The sequence below is a fragment of the Lolium rigidum genome, chromosome 4, assembly GCF_022539505.1.
Source record: "Lolium rigidum isolate FL_2022 chromosome 4, APGP_CSIRO_Lrig_0.1, whole genome shotgun sequence".
NCBI classification, from domain to species: Eukaryota; Viridiplantae; Streptophyta; class Magnoliopsida; order Poales; family Poaceae; genus Lolium; species Lolium rigidum.
The window spans coordinates 49,086,055-49,113,169 of record NC_061511.1 but is presented as its reverse complement, the minus strand read 5'-3'; the positions used below and the strand labels follow the sequence as shown (position 1 = coordinate 49,113,169).

Below are 27,115 nucleotides of genomic sequence, written 5' to 3'. Positions count from 1 at the left end.
CCCCACTTCGTTAGGTCTTCGGTCTTCCGGAAGCTTCGTGCAAAAATAGGACCCCGGGCGAAAGTTTCGTCCAATTCCGAGAATATTTCTTTACTAGGATTTCTGAAACCAAAACAGCAGAAAACAACGAATCGGCTCTTCGGCATCTTGTTAATAGGTTAGTTCCAGAAAATGCATAAATATGACATATAATGTGCATAAAACATGTAGGTATCATCAATAAAGTAGCATGGAACATAAGAAATTATCGATACGTTGGAGACGTATCAGATACCTTTCCAATTCATAAGTACCCCCACAATACCTGATTATGGGTAAGGGCTTAACTAGAAGTTTATGTACCTTAGTATGGGTTCCCTCTAAACACACATCATAGGGGTTATGCCGAGGCTGCCTGCGTTGTTGATGAATGATGTGAATTGAAGGTGAATTGTACGGCCAAGCCCTCGTGCAGTTCCCGGGCCGACAGCTTGGTCATCACTGGGAGGCCAAGCTCATGGGGAGAGGTGCTCATACTAGAGTTTGTAAATGAAAGGTTATGGTTGATGATCCGCGTCATCGTGTTACGATGATTCGGGGTTATCCCGACGGATGAAATCAAATGTTGTGGCACAAGTGTGCAACCTCTCGCAGAGTGTAAATCTATTCGAATAGCCGTGTCCACGGTTACGGACAGGTTGGAAAGGCCATACAGTTTCCAGTATTAGATTCTTGAAAATGTTGATGATGAATGGTGAATTGGGTTTTTGAATCACAACAATGTTGTGGGAATGACACTAATGTTCCCACTTGAGTTAGTTAGCACCTGAATAATTATTGAGTAAATACTTGCAAATTAAAATTGGCTTTATGCAAAGAAACTAGGGCTTAGCACCCCCTTTACTAGAAATGCTAGCACTTACACTAGTATTAGTTTGCGAGTACTTAAAGTACTCACGGCTGTGTCCCTGGCTATTCAAATGGCCAGACTATGAAGAGGAGCAGCAATACGAGGAGGAAGAGCAGCAGGACGTCTACCACAACTAGGAGTCTGCTGACGTCAAGCGTTGGCCTGTGGACTATAGACTTTATGGTTTGTAATGAATGATGACTGTGATACTTAACTATTATGCCTCGCAACAAGAATATTCCTGGGATTGCGATGTATGACATAATAGGCATCCGGACTTAAAAATCCGGGTGTTGACAACCTTGAAGAGAGGGTCCGGGTAACCAAACAGCTCATCCAAGATAAGGAAGCTCTTATTGCCCGCTCCCACGAGGAAGCAGAAGGCCTCAAAGCTGAACTGAAGACTGATCTGGCCGAAATCCGCGCCTTGAACAAGCAGCTGGTGACAGGCCAGGACGAAGACGACGAGGCTGAGATCGCCGAAGTGGATCGCGTTCGTGCCACCGCACTCCGTGCCCTTGAGGCATTCGTTCAGTAAAGCTTCTTCATGTAACCCGATAACTGCTCCACTGAGCTTGTACCTCTGTCTGTAACAGCTTGTACCTCTTGAGTCGATGGCTGTGCATCGGCTTTTTTTATTCTAAAGTCGATGTCCGAGCATCGGCTGTACTTAAAATTTTTCTATTTTCGATTTTTTGCTGGCCGATCGATTTCATGAATCGGCTCCTCCTGGGTACATACTTCGTAGCCTCGTACCTTCTCCGTGTGTATGCCCCCGAGCCGAATCTTTCAAGTAATTGAAGATATCAGCTTTCCAGCCATCCATAAGCCTGCCACAAAACACACAATGCTAAATAGGTGCTGCACAGAGTCTAATACGTATGGTGAGGATAATTTTGGCCGATTGCTGGAATCGGCCTCCTTTGCAACTGCGTCGCACCATGAAGGTTTACACCTTATCTGTACTCCATGACTACGTGACATGCTTGAGGTGAGATCCTTGCTTTTTATTTTCTGGGGCCGATCGCAGGGATCGGCCTTGCCACGCACGTCCAATGACTTGGATCTTGTTACTCTGTCAGGCCGGTGGATAAGACCAGCCTCACCCCGTTTTTTGAAGCTTTGATGCGCTCACAGCCGTCTAAACTGATTCCAGAGAGCGGCTCTTGGTCGTCTGCATCCCAAATGTTCATGCCCGCTAATGAGATCTCGATCGAGTCATCTGCATGAACAACCTCCACTTCATCTCCATCCCACTGTATCAGGCATTGGTGCATTGTGGATGGAACACAACAGTTGGCGTGGATCCAATCTCTCCCTAGCAGGACAGCGTAAGTGCTCTTGCTGTCGACGATAAAGAACGACGTAGGGATGGTTTTCCGGCCCACAGTCAGCTCCACGTTCAGAACGCCTTGTGCTTCTGATGCTTGGCCGTTGAAATCGCTTAGTGTGACGTTGGTCTTGATCAGATCTTCGTTGGAACGTCCCAAACGTCGTAACATGGAGTACGGCATGATATTGACTGCTGCTCCTGTGTCGACCAACATCTTGCCGATAGGCTGCCCATTGATATATCCTCGTAGGTACAGGGCTTTCAAATGCCTGTAGCTCCTCTCTTGTGGCTTCTCAAAGATAACTGGCCGCGGACCGCAGTCAAGTTGTGCTACTGGCTCTTCTTCGGTCCCTGGAGTACGAAACTCTGACGGCAGTATGAACACCATGTTTGTGCCAGCCGATGCCTCCGCATCGGCTTTTGTCTGTTTGGGGCGCCATACTTTCTTCTGTGGCCGTGCCTCCGTCTCCAACGTTTGCTGAATTTTTACGGCCAGATCGGGCCGAGCTTTCCTAAGTTGTACAGGTACTGTGCCTCGGCTTCCTCCAAGTTACGTAGCCGCTGCACTCTACGTTTTGGGAGTGGCTGAGTCCATCAGGGCACCACCTTGGCCGGTGATATCTATCTTCTTCTTCATCTTCTGATTCCTCGAAATCTTCATCTCGAGATGACTCAGCTCGTCGGTCCTGAGGTGGGAGGGGTCCTAGACATCTGAACACTGACACCTCACTTGCGCCCTTCCTTGGTCGACTACACTCCGGGCAGTTGCCGATTGTAGGCAATCGGCTCATTCCTGAGTCCCAACAGTGCTTAAAGAAAGGACAATCCCGATGTACCGTCCGGGTCTTCCTGCTCTCTCGACTGCCCCCTAGCGCGGCGCTCATATCCTGCATCGCCTCTATCATATCGACGATATTTCCTGTTGTCTGCATCAGACCGACGATATCTCTCATCGTCCACGTCGTAGCACCGACGTCGGTCATACTGATGCTCATATTTGTTAAGGAGATGTGCAGAGAGTGGTCGTTGATATCGCACGCTTCTCACTTCTTCCCCGATCAGGTACCGTCTGTCCTCATATCGGGGCCGGTCGCGTGGATCGGCCTCCTCCTTATCCTTGCCACAGGAGTGACTGCTTTCTCCTATATCCTTGCCATGGCGGTTTACAAGCCCTGCCATGTTAACATCGAAAGAGAAACCTGACCCGCACCTCATGGAGTGATCGAGTTCCACCATGTTGACGCCAGGAAACGGATGTGTGTCCACCTTCATGGCAAATTGGCTGAAGATCAATCGGCCTGACTCTATTGCCATTTGAATCTGCCGACGCAACTCTTTGCAGTCGTTGGTGACGTGGGTGAATGAGTGGTGCCATTTGCAGTACGGTCTCCCGTTTATTTGTTGCACCATAGGGAATTTATGGCCTTCGGGGAACTTCAGCTGTTTTTCCTTCTGCAGCAAATCGAAAATCTGCTCAGCTTTGCTTATGTCAAAGTCAAACCCCTTTGCAGGCCCTGGTTGTTTCACCCACTTGCAGGACACGGGTGCTGCCCCCCGAGCCCATTCAGCCACGGCGACTTCCTGATCTTCTGCAAAGTCTTCATCTTCTTCTGCCTCGACCAGGGCTACCGGGCGCTTGAACTTGTCTTGGTACAATTCTGGGTGGCGCTGTTCATACAATGTCAGTTTCTGAACCAGATGCGCCAGTGAATTGTAGTCCGCTTGGAAAGTCAGATCCTTGAGCGGTGCCGAGAGGCCTGCTACTGCCAGATCGACTGCTTCCTTCTCAGATAAACGAACCGAATAACATCGGTTCTTGACAGTCCTGAAACGCTGAATGTATTCAGACACCGTCTCTCCCCGCCTTTGCCGCACCTGTGTCAGATCGGCAATGCCAGCTTCGGTAGCTTCTGAGTGATATTGTATGTGAAACTGCTCTTCCAGTTGCTTCCATGACCGAACTGAATCTGGTGGCAACGAGGTATACCACCCAAAAGCTGGACCCGTGAGAGATTGCGCAAAGAACCTTACACGTAGCGGGTCAGATGCTGGAACCATGCCCAACTGTGCCAAATATCGGCTCACATGCTCAATCGAGCTAGATCCTTCGATCCACCGAATTTTGTGAAGTCGGGAGCCGATACTTGGGCGGTAGCGGGATCAGGTCATATTCATTAGGATACGGCTTTGAGTAGCCGATTGTTCTCTTCTTTGGCAGGATGCCGAACTGGTCTCTCAAGATCGTGCTGATTTGATCCTGGGTATGCCCTGCAGGGGCTGAGCTTTCATGACTCGTTCCGGTGGCATATTTAGCTAGCCACGCTCGTCTTTCGGCGTCCGCCCCGTAAATCACTCCTACTCCAGGAATCCCTCCTGCTGAAATCCATGTCGCTGCCATCTGGTTCGTGCGCGTGAAGTTGTTGCAGTCAGGCACGTATGTGCACACGTATCCATGCGGGATTTCTTTGGGTGGCTCAGACAGGAATTGGCAATCTCCAGGATCACCTCCAACCTTGTAGACGACGTATGCCGGTGAAGCCTGTAGCTCCGGAGCGGCAAGCGCGAATGGCACCGGTGGTCTGGTGTAGAGCGGTACCTCTCCCTGGTGAGTCCCTAGAGTAGGTCCTGAAGGGGAGTACTGATGCTTCATGATTTCCTGAACCACGCGCACCGCAATGCGCTCCAAAGAGTTCAGCAAGCTCTCAGAAAAACGGTGCATGGAATGAGCCACCATGTAGTTGACTTCTTGGCGCAGAGCTCTGGTGCGTTCCACTGAAGGGAGAGATAGGTCTATCCCGTCAAGAACGCCTTCGGGTGAGAATCCCTTCCACCTGATGCCGTGCGAACGGGTTCTCTCGAAAGAGCCGATGAGATCGGCTTCGAACTGAGATTTGATCGTATCATAATTCTTCTTGTGATCATCAGTCAGCTCGTCGTACGTGACTGGCTTATCCGCCATCTCAGCTGCAGATGCTGATGCCGTTGTCGTAGAATGTCCCACCGGGCGTGCCAGAATGTGTTGCCTGCCAAAACCCACCGGCGGGCAGCGGTTAAGCAACACGAAGAGCCGGGAGGCTCCCAAGACTGCTCGTTGGCCTTGGCACCTCGATCAACGGCCCGCAGTGCTCCGGCACGCGTCCTAGCGGATGCGAGGGCATGCCACCTGACCTATACCTGGTCAGGAAGGTGTTGGATCGCTTCGATTAGTTTCCTGCATGGTAGACACGTAAACATTAAATGAGCCTCGATCGGCTCTCAGGTTACCCTGTAGATCGACTCAAGGAGCCGATCAACCCATGGATCATGTTAGATATGCAATAACATGGGTTTCTTGCTTTATCAATACTAAGCTAATCAAATCTACGACAGTTTAGGGTTTTCACCGCATAACCGGAACATCCTACACGTGATTGAGCCTGGCAGATACGTAAGATAACGGAAAACTAACCCTAGATGAGGCCTAAAAACCAACATGGTGTCGATTCCCGGAACGTCCCTTCTAGGATCAGCAAACCGTACCCTACGCGCTACTGGATCGTTCAACCCGTTTGCAAGGCCTAACTATGCAGATATTAAACTAATCCTTGAAGAACAAGGAGCAACCGCAACAGATCGAATCTACTAAATAAAGACTAAGCAAGGTGCTGCCCTTACACCTAAGATAGGTGTAAGGGCAGCTAGATGTCGTGGGGCAGCATAGCTAATTAAGCAGATCATAAGAGCATCGATGCAAACCCCAAAACACCTAAGATAAACAGTATTGCTCGCCATCAACAACGTTTCAGCACGAGCAATACCAGATAACGAATAAACGTATACTGCCTAGATCGCAAGATGCGATCTAGGCAGCATGATGCTTACCCGAAAGAAACCCTCGAAACAAGGGGTGGCGATGCGCCTGGTTTGTGTTTGTTGTGAACGTGATCGTCCTCCTTTCTCAATAACCCTAGGTACATATTTATAGTCCAGAGACTTTCTATCTTTGGAAGTACACCTAACCGTGTACGAGCTAAACTCTATCTCTTAATTCTAAACTAAGATGCAATCTACTAATGTACAGATACACGGGCAATTCAGCCCAAATTCTCGTACAAGGCCGATTCAGAGACATTCCGTGTATATATCCTTCAAGCCCATCTTCATCATGGCCCATCACCTGATCTGGTTAAAATCTGGTGCTAACACAATCTTATTGGAATAAAAAATTACACATATATTGATTGTCGAAGTTTAACAATGAAGACCGTGCCGTCAACTAACTTGTTACATGAGAAGTATATACTGAAAATTTGTGATTTTCTATAGAAGGTACTTCTTTTATGCAATCATGTCACATGTTGTTAGCGGTACTGAAATTGTAGAACCCTAGAATTGTGTGTCGTATTGCTTGGACCCTTGTGGGGTATATAGAGTTACAATGCGGTAGGAGACTTGAAGTGAAAGAAGATCTAAACCTAATATAATCTCACCCGTACATGTATCCGAATATTCCCTCTCAGTCGTAGGAGTGAAGCGAACGCTTGCTACTGGATTTGGAGTCTGTCGTGCTCCCGTCGCTTCTTCTCCTTGTCATAATTGGCGTCCCCTTCTGGTTCCTTCTCTTCCCTCTCGCAGTCACAGCGGGAGTATCCTGAACGCAAGTGACAACACGAACATTGTTAATTGGAGTTGTTCAGTTGCTGTAGACGTTTTCTTGATAACGATGTCGAGGTAGCCGATCGTGATGTACCCGTGATCAAGGTGTGGTCGATGTCATAGTCGGCATATGTGGTGTAGCCTCATTTGCCGAAAGCACCAAAAAATTGCACGTTTTTATTTTCTAGGGTTTTAGGTTTTACGTGGCGGCAATGTGCTGACGAAGATGTCGGTGAAGACCGTAGTGATGTCGATCTTGGCGATGTAGTTGACGATGTAGAACTTGACGTAGATTTTGGTGTAGTTGTACAGCTTGACGGAGATGTTTCGGATCGGCGACGTAGGTGCAGATCGGCCGGCGACGTAGATGATGTGATGGCGCACTTGTTTTTGAAGAGGCGCGTGTATGTTGGCATGCTGAAGCTGCTGATAGTGTCCGCGTGGGCGACGGCCGGTGCGATCCGGCAGGATTAGGCCCGTGCGTAGATGGATTTGCATCCTAGGCAAAGGTTTTGTGGGGCAGCCGTGCGTGTCCCAACTGAACTCGCACGGATTGCACAGAGTTTGGCCAGCAGCTCTCGAGGACGTCGTGCCGGTGTATACTCTCTGAGATCTCGTGTGCGCGGCTGCGTGGTCCGGGCTCGTTGATGTAGAGCCCACGTGATGCACCCCGGAGGCCAGATCGGAGCTGCTGCTGGTCGCTGCGCCTGCGTGAGCTAGATGATTTCAACCGCTTCTTCTCCGCAGGATTTTCTCACGGGAGTATAGGATCATCGTGTCTATTTGGCTAATTGGATCTAGTATAGAAATTGGGAAATTTCGAAAACTGAATCTAATCCAATCTAAACCGAACTAATCTTTGATCAAAATCGGGTGCCGCCCCCCCCCCGAGGAGAGATCTCCTCGGGAGCGGCACAATGCGGAAATGGTGGGAGGACCTAAGATCGACGCCGCGAGGCTAACTGCTTTGATACCATATTGAAATTGTAAAACCCTAGATTTGTGTGTCATATTGCTTGGACCCTTGTGAGATATATATAGAGTTACAATGCGGTAGGAGAGTTTAAGTGCAAGAAAAATTTTATTTTTACCAGATCGAAATTTTTTACCAGATCTAAACCTAATCTAATCTCAACCGTACATATATCTAACAAGCGTTACATTCATTTGGGTGTAAATTGAGCTTTATACATGTGATGTTAACTCGTCTTCTTCATGTTTCTCATGTACTGCGGTTCCTTCTCCTTGACTTTGTATTTCTTCTAGCACCACCGGTGTTACCTTGTTTTCATTTTCCTTGTTTTTTCCCCACAACACGCTGTATAGGCCACCAACGAGTAGAATTCCACCCAAAATACTGCAAAATCAAGGGCAAACAAATTAGTTTTTCCTATCATAATTTATGTCACTCAAATTGATTTAGAATAATTGCAGTATTTCAACTCATATTTTCGAGTAATCTTTAGTTTGCTAGTATCATTGTCTTTGATATTTAGAGATTTTGGTATGCTCCCTAAAAATATGCGACTCCAAATGCGAGGTAGTAGACCTTTTGCCTTAATGAATAGGCAACCTTTAAGGTGCTAAAATAGTTCTCAATTTTTCCATTTTACCATGAAAATTGTTAGATATCTATTCAGTTAAACTATTTGCTTTCAAAAGATTACGTACCTTCCGAGGTGTACGGCTTCTCCAAGGAAGAAAGACGAGCAGACGATCGTGAAAACCAGAGCCAATGGGCTCCACATTGCGACAAACACGGGTCCTTTCATCTCCGCGCACCATGCTTGAAGGTACATCAATGCACCTGTCCCCAAGAAAGCCTGCAACATTTGAACGTGGTGATAGTGAGTCCATCATTTGCACCAACATTGATTTGAAAATTTGTCCACTCAAATAAAGATTACAAAACTATTCATGCATTTACCAAGAGAAAAGATAACAAAAGTAGCTCACTAACCGAGTAAAGGATGGCAAGGAGGCCGATATCCAACCCAAGCTTCCATTTGGCCAAGTCCCTCTCAACTACCACAGCCACAACAAAGGACTGAAGTGCACCAAACAAGCACTGCATCGCGGTCGCCATGAGCTTGTTTGGGTATTCTTTAAGCAACGGAACCTGCATGCATTACACACATACATTAAGATATATAGTATATAAATGCAAATGATTAAATAAACCCAAATCAACGTACATATGCATGTGAATGGAAATAAGTAAAGAAACGGTAATAAACATTAATTACATCCATGCACGAAAATGCATGACAGTTCACAAACATAAGCATATAGTACATGTAGTATAAGTAAAATTAACCACTTCATAGATTAAGAGACGCATACAAGAGATGAATGTGAAATTAACTCCTAACTTAATGCAGGCTAACCTGTAGGACGATCCAAAGAGACCATGTTGCACATGCGAGGAGAAGAAGGAAGGTGCCTCTGATCCATGCGCTATTACTGACGCTGTGTGGCTTGTGAGCAAAGATGGGGTGATGGGCGAGTGGACGTATCGAAGGCCCTGCGTAGAAGGCGATGACAAGAACTCCCGCGACGCACAACGCGACGCCAACGAGCTTACCTAGTCCAGAGCGGCTCCGAACCTTGACCGCCTCCATCCGTAGCAGCAGCGCGAGTAGGAAGGTGGCGACCGGCATTGAGTTTGTGGCCGCCGACCCCACGGTAGCTGAGGTTTGCTTCAGGCTCCCGTTGTACACATTCAGGGTGAAGGTGTTCCTGCAATGCATGTAACATAATAGTTAAAAAAAAAACAGATTAGATCTTGCCAAAATTTGACTAAAAACACATTGTTGATTTTTTTTTGGAACTTCTTATATTTGATCATTCAAATATTTTTCAAAACTTTGAACCATAATCATGCCTTCCGTGTACATCCCCGCTAACGATCTTGAACCTCCTTATAACATTTTCAGGGAAAAAAATGAACTTCCCAGTGAGAAATGCGTGGATATATGTGCATACCCGAGTAAGGCGTAGAGGAAGAGCTTGAAGACAAGCCAGCACGACATTGTTGTCGCCATAGTGGTTGATCGTCTCCGGCAGCTGGAGATGAGGGCTAGGGGGAGGAGGAGGGCCGTTGCGGCGGTGAGGCGGTAGAAGATGAAGACGTAGGTGTTGATGCCACTGTCAAATGCCGCCTTGGAGACGACGAAGAGGCCAGTGTAGATGACCTGGATGGCCACAGCGACGACGTACGGCTTCTTTGTCCCGTCTACCATGGCCCTGGCGCTGGCGATGTCGATGCAGTATTGCCGACCGGAGCTGCCCTGCTAGTGTGATGTGTATGTTGTGCTTCTGCTTCACTTTGGACAAAGAAGAACTTATCGCTGGTTCAAATGTATGAGCATACACTCTCGATCTCCCAGTAAAGCATTAGCACGGTCCCTGGTAGCATATTTGTATGGGGCTAGCTAGCTAGCTAGATGGTATGAATCACGCATAGTGACCAGAGTTAGTGGAGACTGGAGAGTAAACGCGTACGTGCTGCGTCATGCAAGTGACTGTTAACCTGACGAGTTTGTAGCTAAGCAGAAGTTCCTCACCTTTCTTGTCGAGGCATATGAGTTTGTAATAAGTGAGGATGGTTTATGGTGATTTGACACTTGTTTTTTAATAAAGAAAGCCGTGTGCATCTATTGATGCAGAGGCTGGGGCGATGCTCCTTTATCGAAAAAAAAATGAGTATAAAGTACTAGTATTGTACTACTCCGTACTATATTTTGTTTTTCTAAACGCGGGGACTGACGCGCTGAAGCAGGAGGGGGTGCGTGTTCAGACTCCACACAGGCCAAAAATCGTTCAAGTGAATCTTTTGTACGCTAATATGTACATAAAGACTATGAAGCTTTGCTTTATTAATTCCAGTAGCATTTAATGAGTCCAGCAGCTGACTTTGGGTATTTTTTCGTCCTTGTTCTGCTGCGAATCAAGAAATAAAACAAGTCTTCTGGGCAACAGCACAAATATGTCCAACTGAAAAATAAAGCGACGTGCGTGGAAACGGGGGTACAAGAAGTATTTTCATCAGACGCACTGCAAGGCGTAATTACTTACCTAAACCGACAAGACTTAGCAGAAATATGAGTCATCACTGTCCAGCCTAAGTTATTGGGGTCAAGGTTGGATTCAAAAGCCTCGTTAGGACATCTCTACCGACGCGACCCAAAACAACAACCCATTCAGTTCGATTTGGTTCGTTAGGCTCACGCCGGACAAAAAAATGTGTCGTGGTTTGGCCTGCTTGGTCAGTGCGACTAGTAGCGACCCCGGTCCACGATGACCATTCTAACCCGATAGCGGAAGACAACAAACTACTGAAATTCAAATAAAACCTGTAAGGAAAAAAAAATTACTAAACCTAACTACGTCTTCTGTCGACGGCACCACCATCTACTCATCTTCGCTGTCCTCGGTGAGGTCGACGAACGGGGGTGGTGTCCAAGACCCCATTGTGCCCACGCAGGGTACTCCAGTGCTCCATGTTGCGGTGCAGGCGACATGGCTACCACACAGGGAGCGCCGGTGGCATACTCTTCTACGGTGATGGAACCAGCTGCCCTTCCCACGCGGCTAGCCGTGGCTTGTGCGGCGGCAGTGGTGGTGGCGGTGGTAGCGAGGAGTTGTGCTCCGCCACCATCGCTGTGAGGCGAACGACCTTGTCAAGGCCGTCCCACTTTCATTTGGACTACTCCTCCGCCTTTGACTCCTCCAAGGCTCAGGCGATGGCCACCTCCTCGTCTTAGTCTCGAGCAGGCTCCTATTCACCGCAACGGGAGGCGTGTCGCCGTCGTCCTCGTCGGTGGCTGTGGAGAGGTCGTCGCAATCCTCACTAGGCTAGAAGTCCCACACTTCCCGCGTCGCCCGTCGTGCCTCGTGTTCCTAGGCGAGGAATGCCTGCCAGAAGTCTCGTGTCGTAGGTACGCATGGTCGTAGTGCAGAACCTGTAGAAGCAGATGCATGCGACAACGCATCTCCGCCTCTAGCCCTCGCCTATCGGCGGTGGTGGCACTGGCGCCCTATCGCGGTTCGGATGTCAGCGTCGAGCAGCGAGACATCGCGCTGTAGGCACGGGTTGGCTTGTGCCCACTGTCGATAGCACACCGGCATGGGCATTTAGTGCATGTTGCGCTCGCGTCGCTGGGGCAGCTGGTGGAGCATCGCCGCTGCAGCGGCTTGTGGCCTGAAGAAATCTGTCACACCTAGCGGAGACGACCAGTGACGGTGACGAGGATCCCGCCTCATGGTCATTGATCATCTCCTTCAACCACTTAGGCATCTTCATCGGCGTAGGTTTTGGAGGCGTTTTGCTAGCAATGGCGATGGCGGTGGGACTAGGGAGGAGAGACATACACAGGGCTAGTTTAAGTAGCTCTGGCCATCAATGCTCGCGTACCTTCTAGCGCTAGTGGCATTAATGCCGGTGAAGGAGTCGAGGCAGCAGCAATGGTCAGCGATGGATTTGATGGCCATGGTTGCTGCCGCCGGCAGCCTTATACCCTCGGGTCGCTGCCATGCGGGCCTGCTAAACGTGTAGGAGGACATGCACCCTGTCTGCGGTGCGTCCGCGCAGATGCATCGGCTCCCCAAATTTAGTAGACCGATAGATCGTGACATACCAGTCGGTCTGTTTTGGTCGCAATGCTAGAGTGTGCGCAAGCGGTCCTACTGTCTGGACGGACCGGTTCGAACGAGGCAGGACTGTTTAGGTCGCGCCATTGGAGATGCCCTTAGAGATTGCAGGTCAATTGGGTTTTCAAAGAATCAATGCTCCGAGAGATGGTGTATTTTTTTTGCCATCTCATCAGATCATTTTCAGCTGACCTGGAGGTGATTTCTCAGAACCATGGGGCTAAAGGCGCCCCTGTTATCTTTCTTGTATATGATCGTCATGAAGATCCCAATGCTCCTGAAGATCTTTGAGAACGGTGGCTCCTCTGCTTTGACGGACACCACTTCAATCCAACTTAAAGACAACAAATAAACGGTAGTTTCCACAGCTAACAGAGAAGAGCAAAAAAATAGAGAGAGAACTATTCTTACAACCAGCTATCACAACTGTTCTTACTAGTTTTTTTTTATCTGCTGTTCTTACTAGTTACTAGCACGCAGATAGGAAATGCTAATAGTATCGTATAGATAACGTTCTTCGGTTGAGATTGTTCCGTACCTCTTCATACCTAAGGGTACGATGGTCTTTAATAATTACTAACTCAACATCAATTATAATACAATTAAGTATATAGCGCCGTTCAACTAGATATATATAATTCTTACGTGTATGCATCTATATGTGCAAAATTTTGTATGTGGTGGTGAACCCATCTTGATCTTAGAGCATCTCCACCCGTCTCCCGATGAGGCCCCCAGGGCGTCTTTTTTTCATCCGGATGGACGAAAACGGCCCAGTCGCACCCCCGGCTTTTCATCCATCCGGAGAGCCCAGGCCATCCCCGCCCCCCCGGGGTGCGCTCGGGGGCTCCGGACGAGAGAAAAGCGGGAACGGGTCCGCTCTATCGGCGAGAGAACAGACCAACCCCATGATGTCTACGGGTGCTTCTATTCTTGTAGACAGTGTTGGGCCTCCAAGAGCAGAGGTTTGTAGAACAGCAGCAAGTTTTCCCTTAAGTGGATCACCCAAGGTTTATCGAACTCAGGGAGGAAGAGGTCAAAGATATCCCTCTCATGCAACCCTGCAACCACAAAGCAAGAAGTCTCTTGTGTCCCCAACACACCTAATAGGTGCACTAGTTCGGCGAAGAGATAGTGAAATACAAGTGGTATGAATGAATATGAGCAGTAGTACGGCGCCAGAAAATAGCTTGCTGGCGTGCAGTTGATGGTAGTAATATTGTAGGAAGTAAACAAGCAGTAGTAACGCAGCAGTAGTAACGCAGTAAAACAGTAAACAAGCAGTGATAGCAGTATTTAGGAACAAGGCCTAGGGATTAGACTTTCACTAGTGGACACTCTCAACTTTGATCACATAACAGAATAGATAAATGCATACTCTACACTCTCTTGTTGGATGATGAACACATTGCGTAGGATTACACGAACCCTCAATGCCGGAGTTAACAAGCTCCACAATTAAATGTTCATATTTAAATAACCTTAGAGTGCATGAAAGATCGACACGACTAAACCAAGTACTAGCATAGCATGCACACTGTCACCTTCACGCATGTAGGAGGAATAGATCACATCAATACCATCATAGCAATAGTTAACTTCATAATCTACAAGAGATCATAATCATAGCCTACGCCAAGTAGTAACACGAGTGCACACACTGTCACCATTACACCGTGTAGGAGGAATAAACTACTTTAATAACATCACTAGAGTAGCACATAGATAAATTGTGATACAAAACACATTGCAATCATAAAGAGATATAAATAAGCACTTCACTACGCCATTCATAACAGTGAATAAGTATTCTGTGAAATATAGCCTAAAAGACCCACACGGTGCACACACTGTCACCTTTACACACGTGGGACAAGGAGTCTCCGGAGATCACATAAGTAAAACCCACTTGACTAGCATAATGACATCTAGATTACAAGCATCATCATATGAATCTCAATAATGTAAGGCAGCTCATGAGATTATTGTATTGAAGTACATAGGAGAGACATGAACCACATAGCTACCGGTACAGCCCCGAGCCTCGATGGAGAACTACTCCCTCCTCATGGGAGCAGCAGCGGTGATGAAGATGGCGGTGGAGATGGCAGCGGTGTCGATGGAGAAGCCTTCCGGGGGCACTTCCCCGTCCCGGCAGGGTGCCGGAACAGAGACTTCTGTCCCCCGAATTGGAGGTTCGCGATGTGGCGGCGCCCCTGGATGTTTTCTGGATGCTTCCGGGCAAAATAGGAACCTAGGCGTTGATTTCGTCCAATTCCGAGAATATTTCGTTACTAGGATTTCTGAAACCAAAAACAGCAGAAAACAGGAACTGGCACTTCGGCATCTTGTTAATAGGTTAGTTCCAGAAAATGCACAAATACGACATATAATGTGCATAAAACATGTAGGTATCATCAATAAAGTAGCATGGAACATAAGAAATTATCGATACGTCGGAGACGTATCACCCCACCACTTTGTCGACGCAAATCCCCCTCCCTCCTGTTGCTCTGTCGCCGCCGGCACCACCCCGTCACCAATCCGCCGGCCGGTTGCCTCAACTCCGCCGTTCCTCCACCCAGCAGCCTATATTCCGCCGCCTGTGCCCTCTGCCTATTTTTCGCCGCTGGGCAGCTCCCTCACATCACTCCTCGTCGACACGCCCGGTAGGCGTTCGTCCAATTTCCTGGCCGGACATGGACTCCGACGAGGAGGAGGAGCAGATATTCTCCGAGCTTTTTGAAGAAGAAATGGCAGCCGCCGCCCGAGACGAGGAGCACCTGCTGATCCTAGCTTGCCTGTCCGGCTTGTACGCCGAGTCGGCCATTGGTCGCCGTGGTGGGTCGGCACCAGGTCGCCGGAAGTGCAAGCCGAGGCAGCGAATGGAGGGCTACTGCATGCTCTACGTCGACTACTTCGCCGACGATCTATTGCACAATGAGGCTGTTTTTAGGCATCGTTTCAGGATAAGCCGGAAGCTCTTCCTTAAAATTGTGTATGCCCTTCGAGAGTACGACTCATATTCCAGATGCAAGTCGGATTGCACCGGCATGGCAGGGTTTTCCGCCCTCCAAAAGTGCACGGTGGCTATGCGGATGCTGGCATATGGAGCTCCTGGTGATTCTACCAATGACTATCTTCGGATGGTGGAGTCTGATACGTCTCCAACGTATCTATAATTTCTGATGTTCCATGCTAGTTTTATGACAATACCTACATGTTTTGTTCACACTTTATATCATTTTTATGCATTTTCCGGAACTAACCTATTAACAAGATGCCGAAGTGCCAGTTCCTGTTTTCTGCTGTTTTTGGTTTCAGAAATTCTACACAGGAAATATTCTCGGAATTGGAAGAAACAAAAGCCCAAGGCCTTATTTTCCACGGAGGGTTCCAGAACACCGAAGGAGAGACGGAGAGGGGCCACGAGGTGGCCACCCCACCTGGCGGCGCGGCCAAGGGGGTCCCTATGGTGTGGGCCCCTCGGGACTCCTCCGACGCCGCCCTTCCGCCTATATATTCTTCCAGTCGCGAAAACCCTAAATCGGTCTTCCTTCACGGAAAGTTACGTAGCCGCCGCCATCGCGAAGCCAAGTTCGGGGGACAGAAGTCTCTGTTCCGGCACGCCGCCGGGACGGGGAAGTGCCCCCGGAATCCATCTATCGACACCACCGCCATCTTCATCACCGTTGCTGTCTCCCATGATGAGGAGGGAGTAGTTCTCCCCCGAGGCTGAGGGCTCTACCAGTAGCTATATGGTTCATCTCTCTCTCCCATGGTGTGATCTTTATGAATATGTAGATGTTACTCTTGTCTATTATGCACTCTAGAGGTTACTTTAAATATGAACTCCGGATTCACTCTCCACGGTGTAATGGTGACAGTGTGTGCATCGTGTGTGTTTCCTTTATGACGTTGTGGAACTTGTTTACTCCGGCTTGAGGGAGCTCTTGTTGCTCTACACAATGAATGGTGTTTGTTATCCAACAAGAGAGTGTTTGAGAGTAGCATTTATTTATTCATTTATGTGATCATAGGCTTTACAATCTAGATGTCATATGCTATTCAAGTGTTTTATTATGTGAACTTTGAGGTTACTGTGACCTCGGTGTAACGGTACAGTGTGTGCGCCGTGTGTAACTCGCTTATGAATTGTGGTGTGTTAGTACCTCCTATGAATGCTCACGTTGACAGTGTGGGGTGTTTATTAGTACTTGGGAATACGCCTTTGAGGTGTGCTTTTGCACACTTGCCCAATGAATTTGAGTTCTTTATCCAACAAGAGAGTACGCAGTATGATGAAGTGCTTATATTTATATTCAATTATGATTGCAATGTTGAGAGTGACCACTAGTGAAAGTATGATCCCTAGGCCTTGTTTCCAAATACTGCAAACATCACTTATTTACTGTTTTACTGCATCTTTACTTCCTGCAATATTTACTTCAGATCGCAATTACCGTTTACCACCATCTATACCACCTGTGTTTTACTATCTCTTCGCCGAACTAGTGCACCTATACATCTGACAAGTGTATTAGGTGTGTTGGGGATACAAGAGACTTCTTCTATCTTAATTGCAGGGTTGCTTGAGAGGAATATCTTTGACCTCTACCTCCCTGAGTTCGATAAACCTTGGGTGATTCACTTAAGGGAAACTTGCTGCTGTTCTACAAACTTCTGCTCTTGGAGGCCCAACACTGTCTACAAGAATAGAAGCGTGCGTAGACATCAGAGTCCACCGCCCTTGATTGTTTCTACCGGTTCTGTAGGACGGTGATAGCAGTGTTCGGGGACATCTACTTGAGATCACCGACTGTCGAAGACATTGCTAAGATCCTCGCTGTCAATGAAGCTCGAGGATTTCCAGGGATGCTTGGAAGCATTGACTGCATGCATTGGAAATGGAAGAACTATCTGTTTGCCTGGCAGGGAATATACAAGGGTCACAAAAAAGGCTGCACTGTGATACTTGAGGCAGTGGCTACCCATGATCTCTAGATTTGGCACTCCTTCTTTGGTATGCCGGGATCCAACAACGACATCAACGTCTTGCAGTGCTCGCCGATCTTCTCTAAGCTTGTTGAGGGTCATGCTCCCCCGGTTAACTTTGTGATCAATGGCCTCCAGTACAACAAGGGATACTATCTTGCAGAAGGTATCTATCCAAAGTGGGCAACATTTGTGAAGACTATCTCAGGCACCGTCGTCCCTAAGGAGGTGGAGTTTGTCAAGCTACAAGAAGGTTGCCGAAAGGACATCGAGCGTGCATTTGGTGTCCTCCAGCAGAGATTTGCTGTAGTCCGGTTTCCCGCTTTGACTTGGTCCAAAGATCAGATGTGGGAGGTGATGAACTGTTGTGTGTGCTTACACAACATGATTATCGAGGATGAGCAGAAGTATCCGGTTCCTCTGAGCGAACAAGCTGCACCATATGACAGAGAGGATCCTCTTGCACAGCCTAACCACCAGGTGCCGGCATCGTGGGCTGCGTTCATCGCTATGCGTCAGGAGATTCGAGACTCCACAATGCATCAACAACTGCATGATGATCTGGTGGAGCACATATGGACGCTTCGAGGCAACACCAACTAGTTTCCATTTGATTTGTTTGAAAACTTGTCTTGTTTTGTTGAACTGGAACGTTTATTTGTAAAAATAAGCCAAATGTTGGAAAAATTTGTCAAATTCGCTGAATTATGCAAGAAATTTGGCATTCATGGACGTTTTTTTCTAAAAAACGCCCAACCCTGGGTGTCTACTGATGCGCATAGATGTACACGTCCGTTGGGAACCCCAAGAGGAAGGTATGATGCGCACAGTGGCAAGTTTTCCCTCAGAAAGAAACCAAGGTTTAATCGAACCAGGAGGAGCCAAGAAGCACGTTGAAGGTTGATGGTGGCGAAATGTGATGCGGCGCAACAACAGGGATTCCGGCGCCAACGTGGAATCTCGCACAACAAAACCAAATTACTTTGCCCCAACGAAACAGTGAGGTTGTCAATCTCACCGGCTTGCTGTAACAAAGGATTAAGCGTATCGAGTGGAAAATGATTGTTTGCAAGAAAACAGTAAAGAACAATTGCAGTAGATTGTATGCTATGTAAAGAATAGGACCGGGGTCCACAGTTCACCAGAGGTGTCTCTCCCATAAGATAAAAGCACGTTGGGTGAACAAATTACAGTCGGGCAATTGACAAATAGAGAAGGGCATAACAATGCATGTACATGATATGATAAATATAGTGAGATTTAATCCGGGCATTACGACAAAGTACATAGACGGCCATCCAACTGCATCTATGCCTAAAAAGTCCACCTTCGAGTTATCATCCGAACCCCATTCGGTATTAAGTTGCAAAGCAACGGACAATTGCATTAAGTATGGTGCGTAATGTAATCGACAACTACATCCTTAGACATAGAATCAATGTTTTATCCCTAGTGGCAACAACACATCACAACCTTAGAACTTTCTGTCACTGTCCCAGTGTCAATGAAGGCATGAACCCACTATCGAGCATAAATACTCCCTCTTGGAGTTAAAAGTACAAACTTGGCCAGAGCCTCTACTAATAACGGAGAGCATGCAAGATCATAAACAACACATAAACAATAGATTGATAATCACCATAACATAGTATTCTCTATCCATCGGATCCCGACAAACACAACATATAGAATTACAGATAGATGATCTTGATCATGTTAGGCAGCTCACAAGATCCAACAATGAAGCACAACAAGGAGAAGACAACCATCTAGCTACTGCTATGGACCCATAGTCCAGGGGTGAACTACTCACTCATCACTCCGGAGGCGACCATGGCGGTGAAGAGTCCTCCGGGAGATGAATCCCCTCTCCGGCGAGGTGCCGGAGGCGATCTCCTGAATCCCCCGAGATGGGATTCGCGGCGGCGGCGTCTCTGGAAGGTTTTCCGTATCATGGCTCTCGGTACTGGGGTTTTCGCGACGGAGGCTATTTGTAGGCGGAAGGGCAGAGTCGGAGGGCTGACGAGGGGCCCACACCATAGGGCGGCGCGGGCCCCCCTCTGGCCGCGCGGCCCTATGGTGGCGGCGCCTCGTCGCCCCACTTCTTATCCCTTTCGGTCTTCTGGAAGCTTCGTGCAAAAATAGGACCCTGGGCGTTGATTTCGTCCAATTCCGAGAATATTTTGTTACTAGGATTTCTGAAACCAAAAACAGCAACTGGCTCTTCGGCATCTTGTTAATAGGTTAGTTCCAGAAAATGCGTAAATACGACATATAATGTGCATAAAACATGTAGGTATCATCAATAAAGTAGCATGGAACATAAGAAATTATCGATACGTTGGAGACGTATCATCTACCGGGGAGACGGCTGGAACTTCGGCGCTCCCCGGGCCAAACTTTCGTCCAATCCGGCGCTAAATAGCGCCAGATTTTGGCCCGGGGAGCCCCAACGGCTGGAGATGCTCTTAAACCTTGTTGGTGGATCCCATCTTTGTCGCCAATAGGGGTGGAATGCCTTGGCTGTTGTCGGTGGCATAGGCAACAGTGCGTCCTAGGTCGATGGTTTATTGGCTCAGAGGTAGTCAGCGATTCGATGACGGACCATGAGCTCTTTTCCAGCCCATGTATGTTGATGTCTACGTGTGCTTCTATTCTTCTAGACAGTGTTGGGCCTCCAAGAGCAGAGGTTTGTAGAACAGCAGCAAGTTTCCCTTAAGTGGATCACCCAAGGTTTATCGAACTCAGGGAGGTAGAGGTCAAAGATAGTCCTCTCAAGCAACCCTGCAATTAAGATACAAGAAGTCTCTTGTGTCCCCAACACACCTAATACACTTGTCATATGTATAGGTGACATAGGCATCCCAATTGGGCCTGCCGAAGATAGTACCCGGGGTTTATTGAAGGCCCACTACTCGAAGAATAAGAAGATTCGGAAGCCCAAGATATATTAAGGAAAGATAGAGTTGTAATAGGAAGTGTTGTTTGTAATCTGGCGGGATGAGTTAGAAACCGTCCCGAACTCTGTAAACTTGCGTATTACGAAACCCTCGGCTCCGCCTCCTATATAAGGGGGAGTCGAGGGACAAAGAAAGGATCGAATCTACTGCCAACATAACCCTAGTTTTCATAATCGTCGAGTACTTTTCGCCTAAACCTTCGAGATCTACTTGCCCTCTACTTCTAGCAAAACCCTAGTCTACAATCTGTAGGCATTGACAAAGTAATCCTTTGTCAATTGGCGCCGTCTGTGGGAACTAGAGGTTGCAAGGAGCTGATCTCGATGGCACGTTCAAGATCTTCGATTTCATCGACAACAAGCAACGCGATGGATCGAGGTAACAGGGAAAAAACTGATCTATTCAATTTTATTCCTCACCCGCCCTCCCGTATGGACGCATGTGCCTATCTGGAGGAGCCCATCGTCATGACGTTCGGAGAATTCCGATTTGGCGTCAACAAGGAAGGATCCTACCGTCTCGAAGATCCGATCTCGTCGGAATTTTCGGCGGTCGATTCTAACTTTTCGTCGAGTGACGAGGAGTTTTCACCGCCACGTTTCGTCGACAGCAAGGCAAGCGTAAAGCTCGCCAAGATCTTCAGCGACACATCCTTCGAGTCGTCCGCGGACTCCTTTATAAGCAGCGACTGCGAAAGCGTCGACGAGCTTCAACTTCATCGACAAATCTGTCGCCATTGGGAAGGTCTTCACCACTCGTATGATGGTGTCACCAACCTTAACAAAAATCAAAACACAAAATACCATCAGATCTGTGCAATAGAAGAAGCGGGTACATCAGAACCGCAAACGTCAGAGGCTTTCGACGATTTGGGAAATCCATACGTCGATCCCGCTGATCTCAGAACAGGCCTAGGCACTAAGTATGTCGGGCCCTCGCCCCGAGAAAGAGTGCAACTCCCGCAAGCTGCGTGGGATAGGGCTGCAAGAGCCATGGATGGATCAGAACCAATGAATACTACTGCTACCGCACAAGAGTTACAAGCATATCAATATAGACTTGCTCGAGTAAGCAGAGAGTTGGAAAAACGAGACAGCATCCCCGAACAGGAGGAAAGAAGCAGCTTCGCATCAAGCGGACGCCGAGCGAGCTAAGTCGCCTTTCGGGAACATCGGGAGATAGTCACGAGAGAGGCTCGAAGGAGAGCAAGATCTCGGCTACAAAATATACCCGAAGGAGAGAGGGGAAACCTAATCCAAAATCTCGACATGTCCTTCATGACGATCGATGAAAGGGGAAATATCATCCCAAAAACACCAGAAGCAGGTTACATGGCAACACAGGCATACATCCTCGCGTCCAGACCACCTCCTGGGGACCCGAGAGAAACATTGTTCAATATGGCGATGGCTGGAGTAGGAGTTATGGGAACAGCGTTTGCAACAACGCCTCCCGAAGAAAATCCCAGGCAAAATAGTCCACGACCCAATACAGCGAGTTCAAGACCCCCAAGAACAAGTGGAGCTCGAGACACAGCGGTCCAAGTAAGGGTAGATAGAGCGCGACAAGAAAGAAGGGAGCGTCAGCGCTCACCAGAGCTTGCCGACGAAGATATGTGTGGGCTCCCGTGCTTTACGAGAAGAGTTCGAAAAACTCGAGTACCGAAAGGGTTCAAGTTACCCGAGAATTTCAAGAAGTTCGACGGCCTGCAAGATCCCGAGGATTGGCTCGTGGATTATCTCGAGATGGTAAAACTGGTAGGAGGAACCAGAGCAACAGCTATGCAAAGTATCCAAGTTCATTTGAGCAGTGCCGCGAGATCTTGGATAAAGAAACTCCCCCCAAGTTCCATCGACAGCTGGGATAACTTCGAGGACATCTTCGTGAAAAACTTCCGATCTACCCGTAAAAAACCTGCGTCATTAGAAGAGTTGAGAGCATGTCGACGAAACACGACGAGTCGATGAGGAAATACATACGAGCGGTGGAATATCATAAAGAACTCGGCAGAAGATATATCCGACGAAAGGGCAATAGATGCGTTCGTGGCAGGAATTCGCCGAGGTGATTTTGTCGAGGACTTAGGGAGAACTAACCCTAAGACCATATCGAGCACTCATGGAGATAGCCAATAAATGGGCGGATGGAGAAGACGCAATATACAACAAGCGACACAGGTCGCGGTAAGAGGATCGTGGCCGAAATTATCAAAATAGAAGGCGATTTTCTCGCCGGTTCTACAACAATGATGCTCCGGGCCATATATCCGCCGGATTTCGGGGAAATCCTGGAGGAAATAGCCGAGATGACTATCAAAGGAGTAATGAGCAACAAGGCGACAATAGAGGTGATTTTCGTGGCAACAGGCAAAATAGTGGACCAAGGATTCCAAGACCTTATGTGTCTCCCGAGGAGATGATGAACGGTCCGTGCCAAATGCACTTTTACCTCGACAACAACGGGAAGAGGCAGTCGGGACATCTCCGGAAAGACTCGCCGTAATTTTCAGGCAATGTTGCGAGCTGCAGGAATTGCAAATGCCCAAGCAAACAACAGAAACCCTCGGGAGCCAAGGAGCGAGATCCACCTTCCACCTCCCCCCGCAATTACCGAAGAAAATCGACACCAGCTTAGAATCGCGGCAGCACCACATCCACCTCCATATGTTGACCCCAACTCTAATGGTGCGGTCTCGATGATCCGAAAGCCGAGGCCATCAAACAGGGCGCAGAAGGTAATTTCGCGACAAGTGTTCATGGCGGAGAAGATGCCCCCACCAACGGTCGAGTATTTAAATTGGTCGGGGCAAGACATCGGCTTCACAATCGCGGACCATCCGCAGCAAGTTCCTCGACCAGGACAATCAGCACTCATCTTACCCGCGAGTACCGCTGGTTTCGACGTGTCGAGAGTTTTCATAGATGGCGGCAGCAGCTTAAACCTCATGTATGCAGATACATTGAGGAAGATGAACATATCTCTAGCAAATCTGAAACCAACTGAAACACGTTTCCATGGGATCACACCAGAGAAGCCAAGTTACCCATTGGGCAAGATCAACCTCGACGTTCAGTTTGGAACCCGAGAAAACTACAGGATAGAGAATCTGGAGTTCGAAGTTGTCGATTTCCCGTCACAATATCACGCTTTGTTGGGACGACCAGCGTATGCCAGGTTCATGGCAGTGCCGCATTATACATATCTGTTGTGGAGGTTGCCTGGGCCCAAGGGACCTATCACAATCAAAGGAAGTTTCGCGTTATCTGATAAATGCGACAAGGATTTTCATCGACTATCAGAAACTTTCGGGATGCAAGCAGAGTATGCGGCGCCAAGATTCACCGACTATGATGTGCTACCGGAAGTAGGGAGATCTTCTAAAGAGCCAACTTTCAATACAACCAAGGATTCAAAAGAGGTACAGATCCACCCGACAGATCCAAAGAAAACGACGTCCATTGCCGCAAACATGGATGTCGCATAGGAAAGCGCGCTCGTCGAGTTCCTCCGTGAGCACTGGAAAATCTTCGCATGGTGTCCAGCTGACATGCCAGGAGTACCCAGGGAACTTGCCGAGCACCACCTCAATTTGGATCCTCTCGCAAGACCAGTAAAGCAACCTTTGCGGCGTTTTTGAGCCTAGTCGCAAAGCCATGTTATCTGAAATAGATCGACTCAAAGACGCTGGTTTCATCAGGGAAATATCTACAGAAGCCACATGGGTAGCTAACCCAGTGATGGTGCCGAAAAAACACACAATAGTCCTTCGCATATGCGTCGACTTCACGTGTCTCAACAAACATTGTCCTAAGGATCACTTTCCCCTCCCAAGGATCGATCAAATCATCGACTCCACGGCAGGATGCGAACGTCTTTCCTTTTTGGACGCATACTCTGGTTATAACCAGATCAGGCTAAAAGAAGAAGATGAAGCCAAGACAGCGTTCATTACACCTTATGGCGTGTTTTGCTACAAAACAATGCCCTTTGGTCTGAAAAACGCGGGGGCAACATACCAGCGAATGATGCAGAAGTGCTTAGCAACACAGATTGGAAAAAACGTACAAGTCTACATCGATGACGTCGTAATAACATCAAAGAAAGGGTCGACTTTGATCGAAGATTTGAAGGAAACCTTCGACAACCTCGACAAGTTCTGCCTCAAGCTAAACCCGACAAAGTGCTCTTTTGGAGTTCCTGCAGGAGAACTTCTCGGGTTCTTGGTATCAGCCAGGGGGATTGAAGCTAATCCCGAAAAAATACAGGCCATTGTTACTATGCGAAAGCCAACAAAGCTGAAAGAGATACAGCAGTTAACGGGGCGAGTCGCAGCTTTAAGCAGATTCGTCGCCAGGCTAAGAGAAAAGGCGCTGCCGTTCTACGCATTGATCAAACAGGGGGAAAAATTTCAATGGAACGAGGAAACAGATAGAGCCTTCGAGAACCTCAAGCGAGCAATTTCGATACCACCAATATTGGTGGCACCGAAAGAGAAAGAACCTCTCCTCCTGTACATCGCAGCCACACCTCAGGTGGTCAGCACGGCCCTAGTAGTCGAGAGAGAAGAAGAAGGCAAGCTTCATGGAGTTCAGAGGCCAGTATATTTCATCAGTGAAGTACTGTCGCCCTCCAAACAGCGATACCCGCAATATCAGAAACTGGCATACGGAGTATTCACGACAGCAAGAAAATTGCGCCACTATTTTTCGGCACACCCGATAATAGTGGTCAACGAAGCTCCCTTGTCAAATATACTGAACAACCCAGAAGCCACGGGTCGTGTCTCCCTTTGGGGAATAGAACTTTCCCCTCGGGACATCACGTATGAAAAAAGAAAAGCAATAAAATCGCAGGTCTTACCAGATTTCATTGCAGAGTGGATGGAACTACAAAACACGGGACCCCCAGATTTATCGAGAACTTGGACCATGAACTTCGACGGGTCCAAAAGATTGGAAGGTGCTGGAGCAGGCGTGATATTGGTATCACCTGAAGGCGACAAGTTGAAGTACGTTCTGCGGATGACGTTCCCAAACGCGTCTAACAATGAAGCAGAATATGAAGCCCTCATACACGGGATGAAGATGGCGAAAGCGTGCGGTGCAACCCGATTGAAAATCTTCGGCGACTCACAATTGGTGGCACAGCAGGTCATGAACCAATGTGATGCAGTCAACGAAAGTATGATAGCATACAAAGAGGTGTACAATGAGCTGGAGAAATTATTTGATGGTTGCGAGGTAAACCACATCAGCAGGATGAGTAACGACGAAGCCGACGTTCTTGCGAACATCGGGTCGCAGTGTCTCGCAATCCCTCCAGGTGTGTTTTGGGAAGAGATAAGCGAGAGATCAACAAAGCCCGCAAAAACAAAGAAGGAGAAGAAAGCGAAATCCTCGAGTACCACCAGCGACACGGTAGAGGAAGAAGAGGAGCAGGAGCTAGTCATGATGGTGCAAATTCCATGGATGCAGGCTTACATATCATACATCCTAAGGAAAACGATACCCGACGATCCAGTTGAAGCAAGGCGAATAATCAGGAGATCAAAAGCTTTCACTGTGGTAAAAGGGGAGTTGTACAAACGAAGTATTTCGGGCGTGCTACAACGATGTGTTACACCCGAAGAAGGAAGAATCATCCTGAAAGATGTGCACGAGGGAATATGCGGGCACCATGCAAGCAGCCGGGCTATCGCGGCTAAGGTTTTCAGAGCAGGATTCTATTGGTTAACAGCAATCGAGGACGCAAAGGAAATAGTAAGAACTTGCGACGCGTGCCAAAGATTTGCCGCCAGGCCTCACTCTCCTGCAGCAGAACTTATGCCAATCCCATTATCCTGGCCTTTTGCTCAATGGGGTCTCGACATGGTGGGAAAACTACACAAAGCTTCGCCAGGAGGTTATGAGTACATGCTGGTCGCTGTCGACAAATTTACAAAATGGATAGAAGCAAAGCCGATAAATTCACCGGACGGCGCATCGGCGATTAAGTTCGTAAAAAGCATCGTCTTCAGATTTGGAGTTCCTCATAGCATTGTCACAGACAACGGCAGTAACTTCACATCCAAGGAGTTCAAAGCATACTGCGCGTAAGTGGGCATCAAATTGAGCTTTGCGTCTATCGCACATCCACAAACCAATGGACAAGTCGAGAAAGCCAATGGCATCATATGCAATGGTATCAAGAAACGTCTGCTAGGACCATTGGAAAAAGCACGGCATACTTGGTCGGAGGAGCTGCCAAGTGTATTGTGGAGTATCCGAACAACACCAAATACAGCGACACAAGAAACACCGTTTTTCTGGTCCATGGTGCCGAAGCAGTCTTGCCGATAGAAATAGAGCACGATTCTCCAAGAGTCAGAGAATATGATGAAGAAACCTCGAGAGAAGCCTTGGAGGACGATGTCGATGCACTTGATGAAGCTCGAGATGAAGTGTTGTCACGAGTCGCCAAATATCAACGAGACTCGAAGAATTACCATAGTCGACGATTGCGCCCAAGGTCTTTTCAAGTTGGTGACTTAGTTCTGCGACTCAACCAAAAAAGTCACGAAAAACTCGAGTCACCATGGCTTGGACCCTACATCGTCACAGAGGTAATCGAAGGAGGAGCATATAGAATCAAAGACAAGAAGACAGGGATTGC

General features: G+C 48.0%; 1 protein-coding gene across 1 annotated transcript; it reads right to left on the bottom strand.

Moving 5' to 3' along the window:
• Positions 1 to 8,042: 8,042 nt before the first annotated feature.
• Positions 8,043 to 10,099, bottom strand: LOC124705967 (WAT1-related protein At5g64700-like). Its single transcript, XM_047237650.1, has 5 exons — positions 9,843 to 10,099; positions 9,245 to 9,596; positions 8,818 to 8,976; positions 8,529 to 8,680; positions 8,043 to 8,214 (listed from the first exon to the last, which is right to left on the bottom strand). The coding sequence occupies exons 1-5, from the start codon at positions 10,097 to 10,099 to the stop codon at positions 8,043 to 8,045; spliced, it is 1,092 nt and encodes a 363-aa protein (XP_047093606.1).
• Positions 10,100 to 27,115: the final 17,016 nt, after the last annotated feature.